The 20,681-nt window shown below is 38.7% G+C and overlaps 1 protein-coding gene across 1 annotated transcript in view; it reads left to right on the top strand.

Moving 5' to 3' along the window:
* The window catches only part of CCDC6 (coiled-coil domain containing 6), a 42,836-nt gene that overhangs the window by 14,000 nt on the left and 8,155 nt on the right, over window positions 1-20,681 (top strand). The window contains exons 2-6 of the mRNA XM_054174596.1: window positions 5,265-5,414; window positions 12,593-12,721; window positions 15,414-15,517; window positions 16,956-17,116; window positions 17,506-17,662. Coding sequence (XP_054030571.1) covers window positions 5,265-5,414; window positions 12,593-12,721; window positions 15,414-15,517; window positions 16,956-17,116; window positions 17,506-17,662 — 701 coding nt within the window. The remainder of the gene's footprint in view (window positions 1-5,264; window positions 5,415-12,592; window positions 12,722-15,413; window positions 15,518-16,955; window positions 17,117-17,505; window positions 17,663-20,681) is intronic.

The raw sequence follows: 20,681 nt of genomic DNA, 5'->3' as shown, positions 1-20,681 counted from the left end.
CAAACAAAAGCCAGCAGCTTGAGGTTCTGAAAGAAACATACCAAAGTATTACTGGTTGTTTGTTTTCAAAAGTATGGGGCTTACAGGAGAAAGTGTAGACCCCAGAATAAAAATGCCTAGTTCTGCTATTTGTGTGGCTCTGTTACTCCTGAAAAGGCATCTTAAAGAAGAGAAAACTAGGGAAAAAAAAAAAAGAAATTAATAAAAGCACTTTCATGTCAGAACTGAGGAAGTGACCCTGGGGGATGCTGTAGATTAAGCAGGAAATCACACTACAAATTGAACCCAGAACTTGAATTCCAGCTCCCCACTTCAACCACAAAAGCATTCATTGTCTTTTCAGACAGGCCACCAGGCTGACAAAAAGTACCTTTACTTAGGAGGAAGGCTGTGCCTGCATCATACCGGGACTTTGGTGGGATTTCCTTGTCCTTCAGCCCTTACCAGATAGAGGTGTGCTCCTGGCCACTCACGATAGTTGGCAGTAGCGTGAACCATCAGTCTCCTGACTTACGCTGACTTCTGTTCTTAGGGTGGTTCATGTTTCTCCTTGTCTGAAATGTGCATCGCATGTGGTGTTTTCATGTCAAGTGTGGCTGGAAGATTTGTAGGGAAAAATTGAAAAGCTGCAGTATAAATTTCCCCCTGTAAGGGAACTGTATCAACTCAGTGCAATATTTATTGCATTTATAGACTGGCAGTTTTCTGTTCTGTTTTAAACTGCTTCCAAAAACTATGGCCAGAGCAGTAACTTGCATTAATACTGTTAGAGGAGGAGTGTGTACTTCAGGAGAACTGGGTAACTGAGGTTTTGTTTTTATGCAAGAGCTGCATGTTCTAAGAATGTGCCATTGTAACTTTGTGCACTTCACACGCTTTTTGCCTCGTCATAAGTTTTAGTAGACTTTTGGAATGACACTTCTCTCCAGTGACAGCTTGAGTTCAGTGGTGTGTGTTCAGCAACTGAGATAATCTCTTCCCAAAGCTGCTCCAATCTTTCAGTCTATATTCAGTAGCTAAGATAGAGTTTCTTGCCTATAGCAACCAGACTAAACTGCTCTTCAGCTCCATCTTCAGGCTTGTATTTTCCATAGGGTCCTGTCAACAGAAATTGCACCATAATAGAATGGATGAATGGTAAAGAGGTCATGGTGGCTTATGCCTTAAAGATGAGGAACCTTCAGTAGGTTAAAGCATTGCTTGGGAGGATGTTTCTTGTTGGAAACAGTGTAGCCTCTTACTGTGGATGCTACTGGAGTTAGGTGTTGCTTTGTCCATGTGCTAGCCAGGCATCCTTGGTGTCTGGCTTTCAGGTGGTCCAGTGTATGTGAAAGGAGCAGTCTGCAAAACTAAGATGCAAGAACTTGTTTGTGTCAGATCCTTAGTAATGTTGTACTGATACTGAACAAGCAGTAGGCATTAACTGTGGTTGTTGCACCTGCTTACTTACTGTGCATTAGGGTTTGTGAAGCTTTTAGGAGAAACAACTGGGGGTAGAAGGCTGTAATTCAGTGATTTTATTAATTTTTTTAGTTTTGACTGTTGAAGCTGGTGCTTCACTGGGAATACTGGATTTTGCTGCTTCATAAAACAGCACTAGAGTGGTGTTTGGGATATGACTCGGTGACACAAAGAGCATCCCACTGTAAGGATAAGCTGCTGCATGTACTGGAAGCAAGAGAGCAGAGGGAAATACAGCTTTGTGAACTTGATCTGCTATATTTATGGGAAGAACTGAGAGCAGGAAATATTTCAACACTAACTTTTCACATTTTGTGATAGCATATACAACGTGGAAAAATAACTTCTATTGAGATTCACTTTCAAATATGATACTCAGTTATTATATAAAGTTTAGGAGAAAAACAATTCTTAATTCTTTTAAAATTAGCTCATTGGATTGCAAGTACATCACCTTTACTAGTCATAAGGGTTCCATATGCTGCTGTAATAGAAATAATGGGATTTTTCTTCCTAGAAAATACAAGAGGTTTTGTGTGGTTTATGCCCATGAGGTACTTTTTTACTCTTCTTAATTCTTGATTTCTTGCAGAGTAACATGATAGACTTTGTCAATTATGGTCATGGCCAAAATTATTGCAGATTTTCATTAGTTGGCTTGTCCATGAAATGCTCTGTGTTAGCTCTGCCTGAAGTTTTGAAACACAGGAGATGGTGGCTGTGCAGAAAATCTGCAGTGGAAGTAGATTGCGTGTTTCAGGTTTCCAGAGACTGACTGATCAGATGTTATCATTTTGTATCACTCGGAGCCTTCACAATGTACTTTGTAATAAGGTAAACAGAACAGAAGGAATTGCTGTTAAGAGTTTTTGGGTGTTGAATGTGATATGGCTAGCAGAGAAGAAAAAAAAACCTGAAGATATCTATGCCCAGGCCTGCGGTCTCTGATTTCCAGGGGTTTTCTTTGGGGTCCTATCAGAGCCTCTTTTCATATGCAGATACTTAACAAAAAGATTATCAATATGGAAACACAATGTATATGTGTTCAGAAAAATATTGCAGTCTGTTCAGGAAATAGCATTGAAACCAGTTATTAAATAATGTATGTATCAGTTTTACAACACCAGTTTATGGGGTGAAATGAGCAACAAGATTTTAGGCAATATTAAAGTAAACATGAATGATTTTATCACTTAAGATAACTGAACTATCCCCAAGTACTAAGATGAAGGGAAAGTTTCAGAATGAAACTAATTTGATTTAGAAGAAATATGGTAATGCATCCTGTGCTTTTGAACCCAGTCTTAATAACTGTATGATGTTTTTTAGCTAAAATGTTTGTGTTGCAATTGCTGACCTTTGGGTAATTCAAGTGAGGTTTCATTGTGTTAAATGCGATGTTTAGTTATCTGAAACTTACAGTTCATAGTTAGATTTATAGGGTTCCTGTTGTTTGTGCAGCTGAGAAATAGATTCTTTGCAAAATAGAGGCTGATGTAATCATACTCAGCTTTTCCTTTGAATCTATTGAATGCAAGCTCGGGTCTTGCACAGTGTAGATAAAAGGGGCTTTTGCAGAGCAGTTTAAACAGGTCTGAATTGTGGCTGCTCATTCTTAGTTTCCATGTGCCAGCCCCCTCTGCCTGTGTGGTATGCCAATTTAGGATGTGGATCCAGGAAAGAAAAGTGGGAGGAGGAAAGGGTGTCTCCTCCTGCCTAGCCTGGCTTGCTGCCTGGCCACATGAGCACCTGTGCAAGCACAAAGGAGGGGTATTTGGCCAGGAGTGTGCTGGGATCTTGGCAGCCTGTGTTCATGTTGGCCTAAGCACCCATCATTAACATAACACCAGGATCTGGCTATGAGGTGTTGTGCAGGCTTGGTGCTGTAATAATGTTTTTTTAGCACTTTAGATTGATGCAGAGCATGAGTAGAACAAATTGTGCAAGTTAGGGATGAACAGAAATCAAAGTAGAAATACCCTTATTCTTTTCTTCTTAAGAAGAAAATGCTTTCTAATTTGATTTTAAGCAAACTTCATCTTTTATTGTCTAAACTACTGAAAAGCAGACCCTAGGACAAATCCTGTGTAGCGAAGGCAGTAGAGGAGTTGATTTTGGAACAGCATGCGTGAATTTTAACAATTTGAGGATGGGGAACCCTTGCAATTTGTTTACTCTGTTCCAAAGTGTCTCTGAAGGTACAAGATTATTAGCAGTTCTAAGTAAAGCCACGTTTAGTATGTGACAGACTCCGTTGTTGAGATCAGTTAGATTCCTTCATTTTTAATCCTCTGATCTGTGGCCCGCCAATTTAGCACTTTTTCAGAACTCTAGGACAACTGTACTTTATCTTGACAAGTCATAATACCAATGCTGAATGTGCTGGAGTAGTGGTTCTCTGCCACTGAGATGCACAAGCAATAGAGGGGGAGGTGCTGTGCAGGTCCTAAGCTAATAAACGGTGCCAGATCTTTCTGCCTTTTTTTTTCCCCCTAGGCTGGGTTTGTGCCAGCTCATCTGGTGACAGGGAAAAGGGAGCTGGTGGCAGATAGATAGCAGGAAAGGGCCAAGAAAGAAAAAGTGATAGAGATGGGAGAAGACACAAGAGGCAGAGATAAAGATGTGAAGAGAAGGATTGGATGGAAGGAGGACGCATCTGAGAAGTTTCCAAACTATCACTTTATATTTTATGATGCTGATGATATCATGAGGAAATTTACAGTTGTCCTATTGTTCCACTGGTTTCATAGGCATTTATATTCTTTATGTGACTTTTCATGTAGACACAAAAGGTGTCTCTGTTTAAGTAATTGTCTCTTGGACTACTAGGGACTGTATAATTCCAGTTAAAAGGTCACTGACAGAATGGAATATTTCGTCCATTTTTCCAGTGTGCCATAAAGAGCTGGTTATTTTGGCACACTTTTTGGTAGCGTTTGCTCTGCTGATTTGTATCTGTGATCGTTAATTTGCCCGTATTAAATACACTCCATCGCCCTTTAGCACCGACTTCCAAAAAACAGCTTCTGTGTTTCATTTATCAAGTTAAGTAGGGAATGTGAGGGAACAAGCTGGCTTTCTGTGCCTCGGTGCTAGAGGAGAGGTGAAATGAAAATTGTCTTCTGTGGTGATTCTTCATGGGGAAGAATTCTAGAGTAGCTGTCCGCTTAAGAAATTTGAAAATCCTCAGGGTAAAGCTGCCACATGGCATTTTTTTGACGTTGATGTTGTACATAGTAAAGTAAAACTTATGAGAAGTAATGGAAGCATGTTGCCTGGTGGTTGGGTAGAAATCCTCATGAGATGAGATATGCTGCCTGTAGCTCAGAAGCAGGGCATATCTAGGTGAAAGAATAAGCATATTATCTGCCTCCTGGAAAGCAGGACTGCCATCTAGGACTCTGGAAAGAAGGCACAGTGCTGAATGCAGCAGTCTTAGAGCTGTGCTTCAGCACATGATGGAGAATGTTTAGAAAGGGTTTTGTTTTCAGGAAAAGAGTAGGTAAAAGTAGGTATCTGTGAACAAGTAATAATATTATGAAGTTTAAAAGGTTGAGAAGTTTATGCATTTGAGGGTAAGCCCCTTTAAAGCACCAATCTAGATTTCTCACTTGAAAGATGTGGAACAGAAAACAAAGAAAGGTGCTAGCAAGGGCAGTGGTCACAGCACTTAGATTCAGCCTACTCTTCTCCAAGACCGTGTCAAGATTAAAAAAAAGAGGTGTGGAGGTAACAGAATAATTGCAGATTTTAATGTGGAAATTTGTTCCCTTTTTCCTTAAAACTGTGTCTTTACTCCACAGCAAGCAAGGGCGGAGCAGGAAGAGGAATTCATCAGTAATACTCTATTTAAGAAGATTCAAGCTCTGCAGAAAGAAAAAGAAACACTTGCAGTTAACTATGAAAAGGAAGAGGAATTCCTCACTAATGAGCTTTCAAGAAAACTGATGCAGGTAATTGGTGCCTTTACTGATGCTTCAGGTGGCTGAACCTTTTTGTTAGTATCACTGCAGTCAGAGGGATGTGGTCAGGTTGTAGCTATTTAGAGCTGACACCGGATAAAAGCAAAGTACAAGTGTAGTGCGTAAGCATTTTTTAATATGTGGCTCTAAAGTTTGCATCTGCAGGCTGACCCTGTTGAGAATGTGAAAGTTTGTCAAGATACAAAGAAACAGATGTAGCTTTCAGCAAATGTTACCTGTCTTACTAAAGTGATTAATTTGAAATGTTACTGAAATAAAGACTTCTTTTCTGGAATATTTAATATTTAAGAAGAGTCTTGTAATAATAAACTTAGACTACAAGAATGTGCAGTGATACTTGAAGGAGACTTTACCTGTAAGTTTATCCATATCCATACTTATAACAAACCAGTTGTTTCTCTTTAGTTAAAACACATCAGTCTGGGGCTAAAAGTAGAAATGTTGAAGATGCTGGGAAAATGTATGGGGGAGAAACTTTTTGTTACCCAAGTTGCTAATTTTTGGCAAGTATTTGTTGGAAACGTTGTATGTGCTTGCCCTGTTCTATTAGACTTACCTAAACACCTTTGTAGTTATGTACTTTTTGGCCTCTGCAGGAGACAAGGTACTAAGTTAGGTACATGTGTGGTGTGATCCACTGTTGCTGTTTTTTTCTGCTTTCAAGCTTTGTCCTGAAAAACTAATCAGTTTTAACGAACCTAATTCATGTGGCGTAAGCACTTGTTATGTTCTGCAGCTGGAGACTTAAAACATGTTTAACTTTGCCATTAGGAAATAATGCTGTTTGGAAACAACATTAGAGCTAATTCTGTTTGACACTTCTGTTGCTTAAAAATTAGGACTTCTATAACTTTGTCTATTTGATGCCTACTATCATGGATTAATTTAAGGATCAAGATAATATATTCATCATAGAATCCTAGAATGGCTTAGGTTGGAAGGGACATTAGACACCATCTGCTTCAACCTTCCCGCCATGGGTAGGGACACCTCTCAACTAGACTCAAGCTACTCAAGGTCTCATCCAACCTGGCTGCGAACACCCCCAGGGAGGAGGCATCAACAACCTCCCTGAGCAATCTATTCCAGAGTCCCGCCACCCTCATACTGAAGAACTTCTTCCTAAGATCCACTGTAAACCTACTTTCCCTCAGCTGATACTACTATTTCCCTTTGCTGTTCTTGAGAACATTCAAGGGTGTTTCTGAGTGCAATGTACGTTTGCTTTCAAAGTCAGATGTTCTTATGAAAAATAGAGAAGCAGATGGCAGTTAAATAGGGTTATTGAGTGTTCTTTTCTGGTTGAAGTAAAATGTAGATGTCATTAGGAAAAAAACTCTCCACTAAAATTTCTTCTAGAAAAGGGAGAAATGGTATGTTGAGTGATGTTGTTTAATTGAAAGATATAGAAACCAGTTACAGAACCAGGTTACCTGGGGTGTGCACTATACATTGTGTAGAGGAAAGTAAAACCTACTTTAAAAGCATAAATTACACTTGATTTGGCTGAAGGGTTTTCAACTTACTGAATGACTCTGAACACAAATTTGTACTGTAAAAATTTTGCCACAACCAAATTGCTCTATCTAGGTTTTTTTCCCCTAAGAGTTCAACTGAGATTGCTTTGAAACTGTATCTTTACCTGCTCTTAAATTACTAATACTAGGCATAATAGGGTCACACCTCACAAAGAGAAATATAAACTTCCTGTCAAACTAAGACTAAAATTAAATTTTAGTCTTTTTTTGCTGTGGACTTTCAGAAAGTATCTTTTGATTACTGCCTTAAATTAAGGAAAAAGGTAAATGGCCAAGTTGGTGCCTCATTGTAGTGTGTGAAATAACACAAGAGCATTGTGCTCCTTATGCACTGGAAACCCTTAAAAGGTGTAATTTCATTCTCACTAGTGAGAGAAGGATTCAGAGAAGCACTTAAATCTGAAACATAATGCGGGCAAAACTGGTGAAGTTGTCTCATCTTATGGCCTCTGGAGGAAGCTTATCAGTTTCAACCTTATCCTGTAAGCATTATACAGCTTTCAGTAGGCAAGCTACAAGTTGCTGCTGAAAAAAAGTACCTATGTAGCCATTATTACAGTGCTATGGAGGTGAAAGTCTCACCACTACTTGCTTTTACTAAACAGTATCAGCCTATGGCCTTACACTTCATCTGGCTCTACAAGCCTCACTGAACATGTGATAAATGTGGTCATGTCAACCAGAGGATTTTAAAAAGTGACAGCTCCTAAATGCACCTGTCTTCCAAATTGTTAGTCCTAAAGCTGTGTCATTTCTCTCAGCATCACCAGGTAGCAGTTTTTGGCAGTAAACTGTGAGTTTTTCCCCTCTGAATACTAACCCAGCTCACCTGAAAAAAATTAGCTGTCAGCATCCTGTCAATGCTAGTAGTGACTGTCCCTGTGAAAGGTGAGCAGCGTAGAATATCTTGCTTATGGGTTCACCTGTTAACTGCAGCACGCAGAGGGGAAGATGAGAAGCGATACATCAAAGCTTTAGTGCAAAGCATATTTTAAGCTGCGTCAGAGGAATCTTGCCCGGTCAGTAGGTTTTGTAGTCCATGCATCTGGATGACATTTCATACCTTTACAGTGGCTCAACACTGTAGTACAGGTGGAGTGCTTGTTTGTTAAAAAGCAAACTCTGTGTGTATGCTAGATGCAGATCTCATTTAATGCCTTGATTATGTCCTTAATATGATGAGCTAGTGAAATGCAAAAAAAATATAATTCATATGATTATATTCCCCAAAACACTAGAAAATTGCTCAGCAGCTTATAAATTATGCACAGGGAGTGGCCCCTTCCCCTAAACAGCTTACCTGTAGAATTAGCAAACATTGGAATTTTAATGAATGTTTCCACAAAAATAGTTGGCTGTCTCTGTAGTCACCATGCATTTAGTGAGTGTGACCTGTGCTCTGGCAGCGGGGTTGGCCTCGAAGATCTCCAGCGGTCCCTTCCAACCCCCTGACATCCTGTGGTCCTGTGATGTTAGAGTGTTGATGAGTTGCAGGCTATGTTCTTAAGTAGCAAAGAACTGAAAAGAATGCTGACATTGGTTTTTGTTTTCTGAAAGCTTACTAGTTCTTTGTAAGTTTTGATTCTTCACTTATGAATCCTGGAAATTACACCCATGTAGTCTGTCAGATAAAAAGTCTGAGATGAGTGTCTCCTGCTACTACAGACAAACACATTTTGTGGAAAAGAGAGCACTATTAGCACACATCTCATGCTCAACCTAGTATTCATTACAGTATCTTTTCTAGTTTGGCATACTCTTCCTGTTACACAGGCATAGTGGTAAATTCCTCACTACTGTCTTTCAGGGACAGAAAGTTAAGGTAATTACAATTCATCTTTTTGATTTTCTGACAACTGTGAGGCAAATAATGAATTGATCAATGCCCACTTCCATTTTTGGTATCTTTGGTCTGGAGAGGATTATAGCTAAATTAGATGCAGACTGTGGACGATGACTTAACCAGAAATACAGTAGTCTGCAGTGGAAGTGTGGGCAGTAATTGGTTGCTTCACTGTTCTGTGCTATTTGGATTAAACTTTTAATCTTTGGTCTGGCCAGGCAGCACTGGTCTGGCCTGGAACTAGATTTTCAAAGTTCATGCTGTTGTTGTGCCTCAAATGGCTTCCTGCTTATTGTCTCACTGAGAGAAAAAAGAGAGCATATGAATCTGTTCTGGCTAAGGCTTTGTGTTTTAGAGCAGGGAAAGCAGTGTACTTCTGGTAAATGACATGTCATTTGTAGTGTCTTAATTTTTAAAAATATTCACTAGTCTAGAGCTGCCTCGAAATTACTGCAGTACTATTCAGTTGAAAGCCACCTAGCAGAGGGACTATTGTCCTACGGCCTGTGTGTCGGTTTTTACTTGGTCAGACCTTTGTTTGTCACAATTGTAGGGGCATATGCATTGCATTCAGGCTAATATCTGCAGTGAGCTCCCTGAGTGCTAAAACACTGAAAACGTGAAAGCTGTCTGTCAGAGCACAAGCTGCAGCACTCCTCACTGACAGCCTAACAAGAATTGCCCAGTTCAGCACGCTGTGCATTGCTATTACAAAACACAGAATTACTTCAGGTTGTCAGTATTGAAATAGATAATTTTGAAGTATTTTCTATATGCCAGCTAGATTCTAAATGTACACAGTAGCACATAAAAGGGGTATTTTCACTGGATTAATGCTGTCTTCCTATTGTCAGGCTTGCTGGTGCCATACCATTGCTTGATAATACTTGTTTATAACTGTGGCATCAATTTCTGCCTCTGCAAGCAGAGTGGATGCTTTTGCCACTGCAGTTTCCTCTGTTTAGCATAATATTTAATTTTCTAGGCTGAATGCTGCAGAGGTGAAGGGGCACATCTGTATCTCAGCAGAGAATTTCTACTAAAAACCCCAAGCTTCAGAATATACCTGGTTGAAAAGAGACCTCAAAGATCATCCAGCCCAACCTTTAACACTGCCCTGAAGAGTCAATACATACATTCCTGTTGAAGTCCTTGCAAAACCTTATATTAATTTACTGTATTTCCCCATGTGTTACTTGAATTATTTTTTTGTTTAACTAAGTGTCCTCAATCCCTAGTCATTGTAGAATGGTAGTAATATTATCTAGATTATCCTTGGAAGTGTTTTGATGCAGGCTCTGTTCTTGCTGTGAGCATGGACTTGCTGAATTACTGTTTTTAAATTTAAAGCAGTAAATCTTGAAATCTTCTGTGAAACAAGGCTGCTCACAATCACAAGGATGTGGGTTTTTTATATTGTTTTAACTACAAAGTCAATTCTTTAAATTGTGCAGCAGTCCTTTTCAAAATCTGCTCTTGTGAGACACCAACTTGAATCCTGCATCCAGTTCTGGTGTCCCCATCGTAAGAAGGACACATTGCTGTGTCCGGAGTGAGTCTGGAGGAGAACCACAAAGATGATCCAAGGGCTGCAACACCTCTGCTATGAGGATAGGCTGAGGGAGCTGGGGCTGGTCAGACCAGAAAGGAGAATCTGGGGGGACTTCAGAGATGCCTTCACATACCTGAAGAGATGCTACCGGAAGACTGCAGAGGAACTTTTCGTAAGGGTGTCTAGCAATAGGACAAGGGGGGATGGTTTTAAGCTGAGGGTACAGTAGGTTTAGAGTGGATCTTAGGAAGAAGTTCTTTAGTATGAGGGTGGTGAGACTCGCCAAGGGAGGTTGTGGATGCCTCCTCCGTGGGGGTATTCAAGGCCAGATTGGATGAGACCTTGAGCAGCTGAATCTAGTTGAGAGACATCCTTGCCTGTTGTAGGGGCATTGGAGCAGATGAATTCTAAGGTCCCTTCTGACATAAGCCATTCTGTGATTCTATGAAAATCAAACACAAATTATTTTCAATACCCATGTATTTGTGGACATGTCAATTCATCCAAGTATCTGTCCTTGAAAATAAAACATTACAATATAGCAAGATAATAGCACAATGTGTGTTGAGTCAGATGAAGTAATTGGGAGACTATGCAGAGCTGGTTTTCATGCAAGTCTGATTCTTTACAATTCCTTCCAAAATTGTGAGTCTGTAAACATAAGCTAATACCCTTCCTGCTCTCCAAAATTTGATACGTCAGCTCAAGGATGCAAGTGTGATTGTGCAAAATAAACAGTCAGCTCATCTATCATTTATTTGATGAACATCTGGACACAAAGTGGAGGCAAACTGCTGATACAAATTTATTAATAAATAGGGCTTTCAGGATGCAGCAAAGGAGGAATGGGACAACATTTTAGGGCTGAAGTACCAAAATGAGGCTGTTCAGTAGCATGCGCAAGGTCATAGTCTGAGGGATAAATGAGGAGTGCCTTTTTTAAGGGGAAGCTTCATCCTTGAGCTCCATTATTTCATAAAAGCACTCTGCTGTCCCAGAATGTGTCTGCAACTGAGAGGAGTGTCTCCTTTTCCTCACACAGTTAAACATTACAATCTTATGGATTATGTGATGGCCAGAGCAGAGAATAAACAGGTGGAAGGAAAGTGCCCACTGTGTTGAGTGGATGGCCAGAGCACAGCGTAATTACAGCACTGTCTTTTGGTGACATTTGCTTTTCCCTCTGTCATGTTCATACCACAGTACGGGTCACACTGTTCTACCCACAAGATGTGTATCCCTGTCTTGGAGCAATTTCATTGTGATTCTGACTTTAAAGTGACTAAGGTGGCTCTACTCCAAGCTATAATTTATATTAAAATATAGGGATGTTGTTTGTTTGGTTGGCTTTGATCTACCTGCTGCGGATCTTTACAGAAAGAAGTTCTCTCCAATCAGAATGTTAAAATACTGGAACAGACTGCACAGGGATGTGGTGGAGGTCCCATCCATGGAGACATTCAAGATCAGACTCAGTGTAGGCCTGGGCAGCCTGATCTAGCTGCAGATGTCCCTGCTTACTGCAGAGGGGCTGGACAAGATGACCTCTGAGGGTCTCTTCCAACCCAATACAATCTGTGAATCCTTGAGAAAAAGAATTTTTTCATTGGATATATTAACAGAAAAAGGATTTATTTTTTTTCATTGGAAGAATTAACAGAAAAATAGTAAGGACACGTATAACATGGAGTTGAAACAACTAGTGTTTTTGTGATATAAAATACCTTTTTTATAGCACAGGAGTAGAAATTAGATTATTTTGTTGTTGTTGCACAGCAATTTCAATAGTCATGATTTTTAGCTTTCAATTGCCTGAGAGAAGGAAGTGCTAAACCCTGCATTTTATGTTTTGGATGCTCTTGAGATGATGCATTTAGATTGAAATTAATGCTTTGCAACTGTTATGATCAAGTTCTTTAGTTTTGTATTGTCCACAGTTATTTTATGTGCTATATATATAAGGTATCTATTTTGATTTGACCTTATTAAATATTTATAAACATATTTTACTTCCATCTTCTTTGTAAATGGAACACAGTTTAACATGTTCCTTTTTGAAGGGCTCTTGGGTGGATTGTGCATTTTGAAGTCTCGTAAGAGAAATTATCAGCAAATGTAGTGTGTAGTGAGAATAAACGTGAATAAACCTATAAAAGTTGCATAATATTTCATGCTCTTATTTACCTGTTTAAAACACTTGTCTCTGAATTTTTAGCTGCAGCATGAGAAAGCTGAACTGGAGCAGCATTTAGAGCAGGAACAGGAATTTCAAGTGAACAAACTCATGAAGAAGATTAAAAAACTGGAAAATGATACAATTTCAAAGCAGCTTACCCTGGAGCAGGTAACTCCTTACTTTCAGAATTATAGGACTAAACCACGGGATTCTGAAGAGGCACCCAAACTTGTTTTGTATTACATTTAACTTTATTGTTTAAAATATGTAAGAAAATGGGCATTATCAAGGATAAGAAAAAATCAGTTTGACTTTCAAAGTAACAAGTCATTAATTTGTTAAGATGAATGGCCATTATAGTTTTAAAGTAGCCTTACTGCAGGCTTTCCTGTCTGCTGGACAGCGGGGAGTTTTGTAAATGCAGGGTTTTGGTACGAAATTAATCTTGTTGCTGTTCATCAGTTTCCACTCCCATGCTTACTAGTGAGAAAGGCTGTCAGTTCTGATAGCAGTGAAGCACAACAATTAGTAATATATGTGTGATCTGCTTGTGCTCTAGGTCACCGTTTTGTGGCAGCTTGGATAGCAGAGGTCTTGAACCATGAGATGTCAGCTGTGTGTATACTTAAAAAGATTTCTCCCCAGACAGTTGTGAAGATTGAAGAGATAAATTTAACACCACTTGTTTTGCTTATGCTTCCCATGAAGGTTTAGACAATGAGACCACTCTTACATCTAATCTTAGGCATGTTCATCAAAGCATCTCAGTGGCATTAGTAGGAATTGTTCTGACTTAAAAGGCAAACTGATGAAACATAAAGCCTTGTTAAAGAACTTCAGTTTTACTGGCCTGTGGCAGTCCAGTAATTTGTGTGATGTCAATATAGTACATTGTTTCTGTGATAATTTTTTTCTGTTCTTATTAAATGTGGAACTTCATTGTTGCTGATACTCTGAATTTCCACCAGTTTTGTATGACTGTGGATAAATTAATTAATGCCTATCATCATGATGAAATGGGGTACTTCTTTGATTCTCTATGGAGGAATCTATGGTACAAATTGAAAAATAACAAGGTAGGAAGATGTGCAACTGGCAGGTGGAGAGAGGGGATTCGCTACTTTACTTAGTTCTGTTAAGACCTCACTTGGCTGTCAACAGAAGAGCATGGACCTGATGGGGTGGGTCCAGAGGAGGGCCATGAACACAAGAAGGCTGGAAAAGGGACTGTTTCCAAAGGCCTGTAGTGATAAGGGAAGACGGTTTGAAATTAGAGAAGAAAAGATTTAGACTGGATGTTAGGAACAAGTTCTTTCCCATGAGGGTGGTGGAATACTGGAACAGGTTGCTTGGGGAAGTAGTTGAAGCCCCATCCCTGGAGATACTCAGCGTCAGGCTTGACAAGGCTTTGAGCAACCCAGTCGAGTGGAGGGTGTCCCTGCTCACTCAGGGAGTTGGACTCGATGACCTTTGAAGGTCTTTTCCAGCCCAAACCATTCTATGATTCTATGTAGCTGCCAGCAAATCCTTAAGCTGAGTGGACATTAACATGAGGTTGAAATAACTCTCTTAGCCACAAGGTGGTGGTGGCGGCCACTTAATCAAAATGCAAAGTGAGCATCAGGATCCAAATTCCTATCCCTAGAGTGAGGCTCAAGCAAGTTTCTCCTGACTACTCCTTTACTGAAGTGTAGGTTCTCTTAGCTGCTAACATACATCTGGAAACTCAGACATGGGAAAGTTTACTAAACAATCTTTCTTTTTCTTATTATAGTGCTTAACAATATATATCTGTTTTTACTTATAGTAACTAATTACTCTAAGCTTTAAAGAAGAAAGTTGCACATTCATTAAGCTTGCACTGTTACCTGAAGTGTTTGGTTATCTCAGTATTAGTTTAATGGTTAGCACAGAGCTCTTGCAGATTTAAATGCTATAATAGTGCTTCACCCAGTGATGCACTAAACTTGTGAAGAAATCAGCCTGTTTTCAGTCTTTCCATTTCATAATACAGAATTGCTTGCCAGTCAGGAAAGTGGTGAGGTCCTCCATACTATTTTCCACCCGTAAAGGTGTTGGATCCATTCCCATGTGTTTCATTATTGCTAACTTCTGGAGTTCAGCTGCCAGTGTTCCTGAATGAGGTCAGCTGTGCCTTTTAGCATTCTAGCATATTCTTATTACTTGCATTGTATTTGTACTAAAATACTAAGAGCACATTTCTTCATGTGTGGTTCTACTGCTCACCCAGTAAGCAAATGGGAATAATGTAAGGTTGTTTACTTTTATAAAGCCTTTGGTAAGCTAGAAATCCATTTGTGTCTGCTGGTAAGGTTGATACAGTAATGCTTAAGGCACTTCGTATAGTCATTTATTTCTTGACTATTTGTTCTATGTTGCTCCTTTGTCTAAGACAAAGTAAGCATGGCTTCTCTTCCATATCTGACTTGCTTAACTGTGATTCTTTACTAAAAATGTATCAATGTTTTTAAAAAATAAATGTTGGTGCAATGGGCAGTAAATTCAGTTTGAACTTTAGAGAAGAATGGAATAGGAGATGCCTTTGAGCAGATTGTCATGTCATCAGTGACTGCACGGCCAAGTTTCAAGCTCCTTTCACAAGAAATGTTGTGAGAAAAGTTTCTGTGAGGGACATGACAACTGTACAATTTCTGAGTCTCCTGGGTTTTGACTGTCTCTGTGACCAGTGTGTTGTGCCCGATTTTTGTCTCTTCTTGTTCTCTTTGTTGTCATAGAACGTCATATAAAAAGGCATTGATATAGCAATGATCTTTCCTAATGACAGTCTGGTGAAAAAATACATTTCCATCATTTTGATTGATTGTGTTTTCCTCTCCAGCTAAGACGTGAGAAGATTGACCTTGAAAATACTTTGGAACAAGAACAAGAAGCACTAGTGAATCGTCTCTGGAAGAGGATGGATAAGCTTGAAGCAGAAAAACGGTGTGTTCCTTACAGTGGGAAAGATATAATTTAATACATAATGTTATGGATTAAATATCTGCATCTCTTTCCCATAAGACTGGTTTAATACATGAAAACCTGGAAGTTAAAGCAGTTCTAAAACTCCTTGTTTATATATTAAACATCCTTGAGTGCTTAAAGTAGATGAAGCTAACTCTAGTATAAGAAATTACCTGAGAAAGGTCAAAGGAATTGGCTGTATTTTTTAACTTCTGGTTTGAGGTTGGCTTCCTATTTGTGACCCAGACAAAACAACCTGTTATTTTAGCATATTTGTTATATGAGAAACTCTTTCTTATTCCCTGCCTGCTCAAAGGAAACTTTGTCTTTTTTCTCAGCGTTGTGCACTCATGTCATTGTGACTTGCCACTGCTTCTTCAGCAGAAATTAAGACAGTGAGACTTGATGTTTCTGGGAAAACTTAAGATTGAAATACTGTAATACAGCAAGTCTCTTTTTAATGCTATATTGTAATAACTGTTTGAGGAGGGAGTAGGGGAGAAGAGATGATTAATACTTTCCTTCCATATATTTAATGACAGATGTTAGTATGACTGTGTCCATCTTGACTAGGGCCTCAGAAAACACCTGAACATAGGTAAACTGCAGGATTTTTAGTTTTGTTTTACATGGATCTGCTATATGATACTCTACAGTGAAAAATCCATAGTGGGATGGGCCTTCAGTAGGATTTTTGTGCTTTTTGGATTTAAAGCCTTCTTTAAGCCCAACCATTTCTGGCAAAATGCTTTAGTACCACTTTGTAATATATGTGTGAATAACTAGGCCATGCATCTTTCTTAGATCCACTCTAAACCTACTCTCCCTCAGCTTCAAACCATTCCCCCTTGTCCTATTGCTAGGCACCCTTATAAAAAGTCCCTCTCCAGCCTTTCTGTAGGATTGCTTCAGGTATGTGAAGGCATCTCTAAGGTCCTTCCACAGTCTTCTCTATGCTGAAGAACTATCAGTCTATCCACATTGCAGAGGTGTTCCAGCCTTTAGATCATCTTTGTGGCCTTCCTCTGGACTTGCTCCAGAACTATGATTTTGCGTAGGAACTATTTTATGCAATAAGTAGCATTTGAGTGCAGAACTGAGATAACTATATACAGTCCAGAATTAGTTTTTCCTGAACCATATGCAGAGATATTTGAGTGTGCCACAATATCTGGATGTTTTAGAGAATCCATGTGTACTTCAGCAATAAATGTTACCTTTTCTTATTTTGAATTAAGAAAGCATTAGAAGTCCTCCTAGGATTTTCTCCCCCCCAAACCAGCTGTTTGAATAAGTCTTGTATACCTGTTAGGATCCTTGCAGTGGCATTCTGTAGGATTTAAGGAGTTTTCATTAGAATTTAAGGTAAACTTTGAACTATTTTTCATACGGAGTTTTCGTTCATTTCTCATTTCAGAATTTTGCAGGAGAAATTAGACCAGCCAGTATCTGCCCCACCATCACCCAGAGACATATCAATGGAGATAGATTCTCCAGAAAATATGATGAGACATATCAGATTCTTAAAGAATGAAGTGGAGAGATTAAAGAAACAACTGAGGGCTGCACAGCTACAGCGTGAGTAAACAACTCCTTTTAAATATTTTGTGGTTGTGTGTTGCACATTGTTTTAGATGTACTTTCATGAACATGAATAGAAGGTAGAAATGAAAAAAGAAAAATAGGGCAGGTTTGGATTAAATGACTTTAATATTTTCAGTATTATTTCTTGTTGATGTATTTATACTGCAGTTTGAGGTTTTATACTAGGCTGTCTGGAATAATCAACAAATATTTCTTGGATGTTTTGGGCCAGAGAAAATATTTCAACTTGACTAGTTGTTTGTTGTTGTTTTTCCCTTTTTTACACCCTCTTTCTTGAATACTGGATTAAAGTTAAGCACAACATATTTGCCTGTGTGTGAAACTGAATTTTAATCAGATTGTAACCAAATCCTGTCCTTTAGATTCGGAGAAGATGGCACAATATTTAGAAGAGGAGCGACATATGAGAGAAGAAAACTTGAGACTTCAAAGAAAATTACAGAGGGAAATGGAACGTAGGGAAGCACTCTGCAGGCAACTGTCAGAAAGTGAATCCAGCTTAGAAATGGATGATGAAAGGTTTGTATTTTCTGGACATCTATATATGTTGGCATTGAGATAGTTTTTCAATACTTATACTTCTTTTTGAATATTGTAGAGTAAGTGTGTATAGAAATAACCTGCATATGAATTTAATATATACATCAAGTTTCAGCCTGGTTCAGGAGTATCTTCAGTAGAATTGTATCAGACTTGTGTACAAATTGCATTAATATTAACAGTGAGAAAATACTTGTATCTGAAGAGTGCTTAGGGTTTTGGCCCTGTATATTGAAATAAATATAGCCATGGAATTGAGGATAATTGGGTCATAGTACCTTTGTTTGCCCTTAATTTGGCAACTGCAAGGAATTCTGTGAGGTAGGAACAATGTCCTTGCTTGGGCCTGATTTGTCCTTTGCAGAAAGTAGAATGTGTTCAGACAAATGAAAACGGATACTGTGTAAAGCCTTAGAGAGAAGCAGCATTTCCAGAACTGTTAGGCTGTTCTTGATCTCCAGACCCTAAAAGCCTTTATTTATTTATTTTCCTTACTGCAAGCTGCTTTGATTGCACCAACCTTACAGATATTTTGAGTTTCTCATGGCTTTCTATGATGCCTTTTTAGTGTTTTCTCACGTCATAGTCATGATAGCATTTTATCTTGAAAGATATTTTAATATATGCTTTAAACAAAACATTCTTCTCTCTTATCAAATGCTCATTATTTTGGTGTTCTGTTTTACATAATTTTGGATTTATACAGGTCCTTTAGAAAACAATTACAATGTTACCCTGTGTTGTGTATTCTGCTGGTACTGAGATATTTCTACTTGGGTCAACAGTTTATTACTTGTAAGCCATAATTTACTAAAATACCAGTTATTTTGTTTAAAGGAGTACCATTAAAGTTCAAGGTAGCATTTTCATTTTACTGAATTACTAGGCAGCTGATACACATTTTGGTAGCATCTGGTATTTAGTGAATGTTACATAAATTAAATTGCTAGAAACACAAGGCTGGTGTTTGACTCTACCTTTATTAGCCAATATATTCACATTGTAATGGAAACACAGTCCCAAGTCTAAATTACCAGTATTAATCCAAAAATGTAGCTTATCCTAGTAATTTTTTTTTCCAATAACCAGTTGCAGGCAGTGGTAAACAAAATGTAGGAAAATTCTGTGCTTATAAGGAATTTTATTGTCATGTTGATTTTTCTTGATACTACAAAGGCATAACAGAATCACTCTCAAACAGGTGTTTACAGTGCAAGTAGTGAAATATAAAGAGAAGGACAAAGCAGGTTAATGCATGTTAGTGACTGATTAGTCTTTGGAGAACTGTGTAAACAAAATAATGGTGGAACTATATGCAGTAATGATTTCAAAATGTAAGTTTCTGTCAGTCTGCATTTTCTTGATGTATCAGATAGCCATCTTTTTTTCAGTAGTATTCAGTTAGCTGATGATGTTTTGGTTTTGCAGATGGGGTAGAGGAAAACGCTGTAATGAATGCAAATACACAGCTCTCCTCCTGACTAGCAATAGCTTTGTCTTCTCAGTTCTCCATCCTGTTCTCTGGAGTGGTAGGGAAATAGCTGAAACCAGGAAGCATACTAAAGGTGTGCTGCTATTCCGTATCGCCCTGTCCAGGCATTAGGATCGCTTGAAGAAAATTCTTCTGTACACAAATCACACAACCCCTGCCTTGCTGTAATGCACGTACTATCTGCATTGCCAGTTGTGTGTTGCAGAAGTAGCCTAATCTGTTCAATTTAACTAACCTTGCCACTGGTAGCTCTTTAGAAAACTTATTTTTAATTTGCCAGTTTGTTAATTTTCTGTTGTTCTTTATTGCAGCTACTTTTACCTGATCAACCTAAATGTAAACCAACTTCAGTATCACAACAGTGTGTTGCCTGCATTAGGTCTTGGGACATATTTACTCTGAATATCCTGGTTAATAATTGATATGATGCAGTATAAAAACATGGTTCAAATAGTTTATGAACTGGCTTACAGACCTCAAACTAGTAATCACTATGAGTTCCATCAAACAGGAACACTTTTAATGCTGCTCCTCCATGTTGTGCAGCTTTTTAAATGTGATTTGGAAAGAAATATAGCTCTTAAAAATTTCTGAGAAGTACAATGGTAGAAGGGGAGACAAGCAAGAGTCAAAGGACTGATAGGTAGCTGATTTTGCCTGCTGCTTTGCTGTGTCCAGTAAAGAAACACAGCTAAATGCAGTAATATAAACCCAGATGCACTGATCTGCAGCCATATGTGCAGTAGACGGTGAGCAGGGGAACTTCTCATCTAGACAATGACTGCAAAATCTAGGTGGATACTGCATAAGAGGTCAACCTGAAAGCTGCCAGCTTAGTGTTGTGGAAAAAATACATAAAATTATTTTTGAGCTAAAACTACTCTTAAGATAATAAACAGTAAGTGACAAGTGGGACCAAGCGGTCTGGTTATATCTCCTTTTATATGAAACTTGATGGTTGTGAAGCTGTTTCACTGTATTCAGTGAACAAAGTACAAATGAACTCTGCTAAAATTATTACAGGTGGGGGGGAAAAAGCCTTGCCTGAGATTCTAATCTGTTAGTTTATCATGGTGAAGTGTGGGAGGTGTCTTGCAACACAACCTAGAAGTATCTTTAGTGGCAGAGAGTCCTGGGTTCAAAATGTCTTTCTATTCCAGTGGCAAAAGACACAATAAGCAAATAGTGAAATGTTGAGACCAGGGGTTCAAGTAGGAAACAGGGCATGTTTTTAACTGTCAGGCTGATCAGCTGTTGGAACAAATTTTTGGATACTTTAATGGTTTCCCTGCCCCTGTTTCATGATTTCAGATTAGTGTCTTTCTGAAAGATACACTTCAACCAAACAAGCTATTGAGTTCAGTATAAAAGTGATGTGTAAAGTGCAAGAATGTAGTGAAGGTCAGATTGGATGACATGATTTATACTTCTGGCCTTAATATTCACTATTCTGATCTTAGGTGGCTTGTACTGCTTTAACTGCAAATGGCTGAGGTCAATCCAGCT

Source organism: Dryobates pubescens, chromosome 30, assembly GCF_014839835.1.
Source record: "Dryobates pubescens isolate bDryPub1 chromosome 30, bDryPub1.pri, whole genome shotgun sequence".
Lineage (NCBI taxonomy): Eukaryota > Metazoa > Chordata > Aves > Piciformes > Picidae > Dryobates > Dryobates pubescens.
Note: the sequence above shows the minus strand (reverse complement) of the source record. Positions and strands in the feature narration are given on the sequence as shown.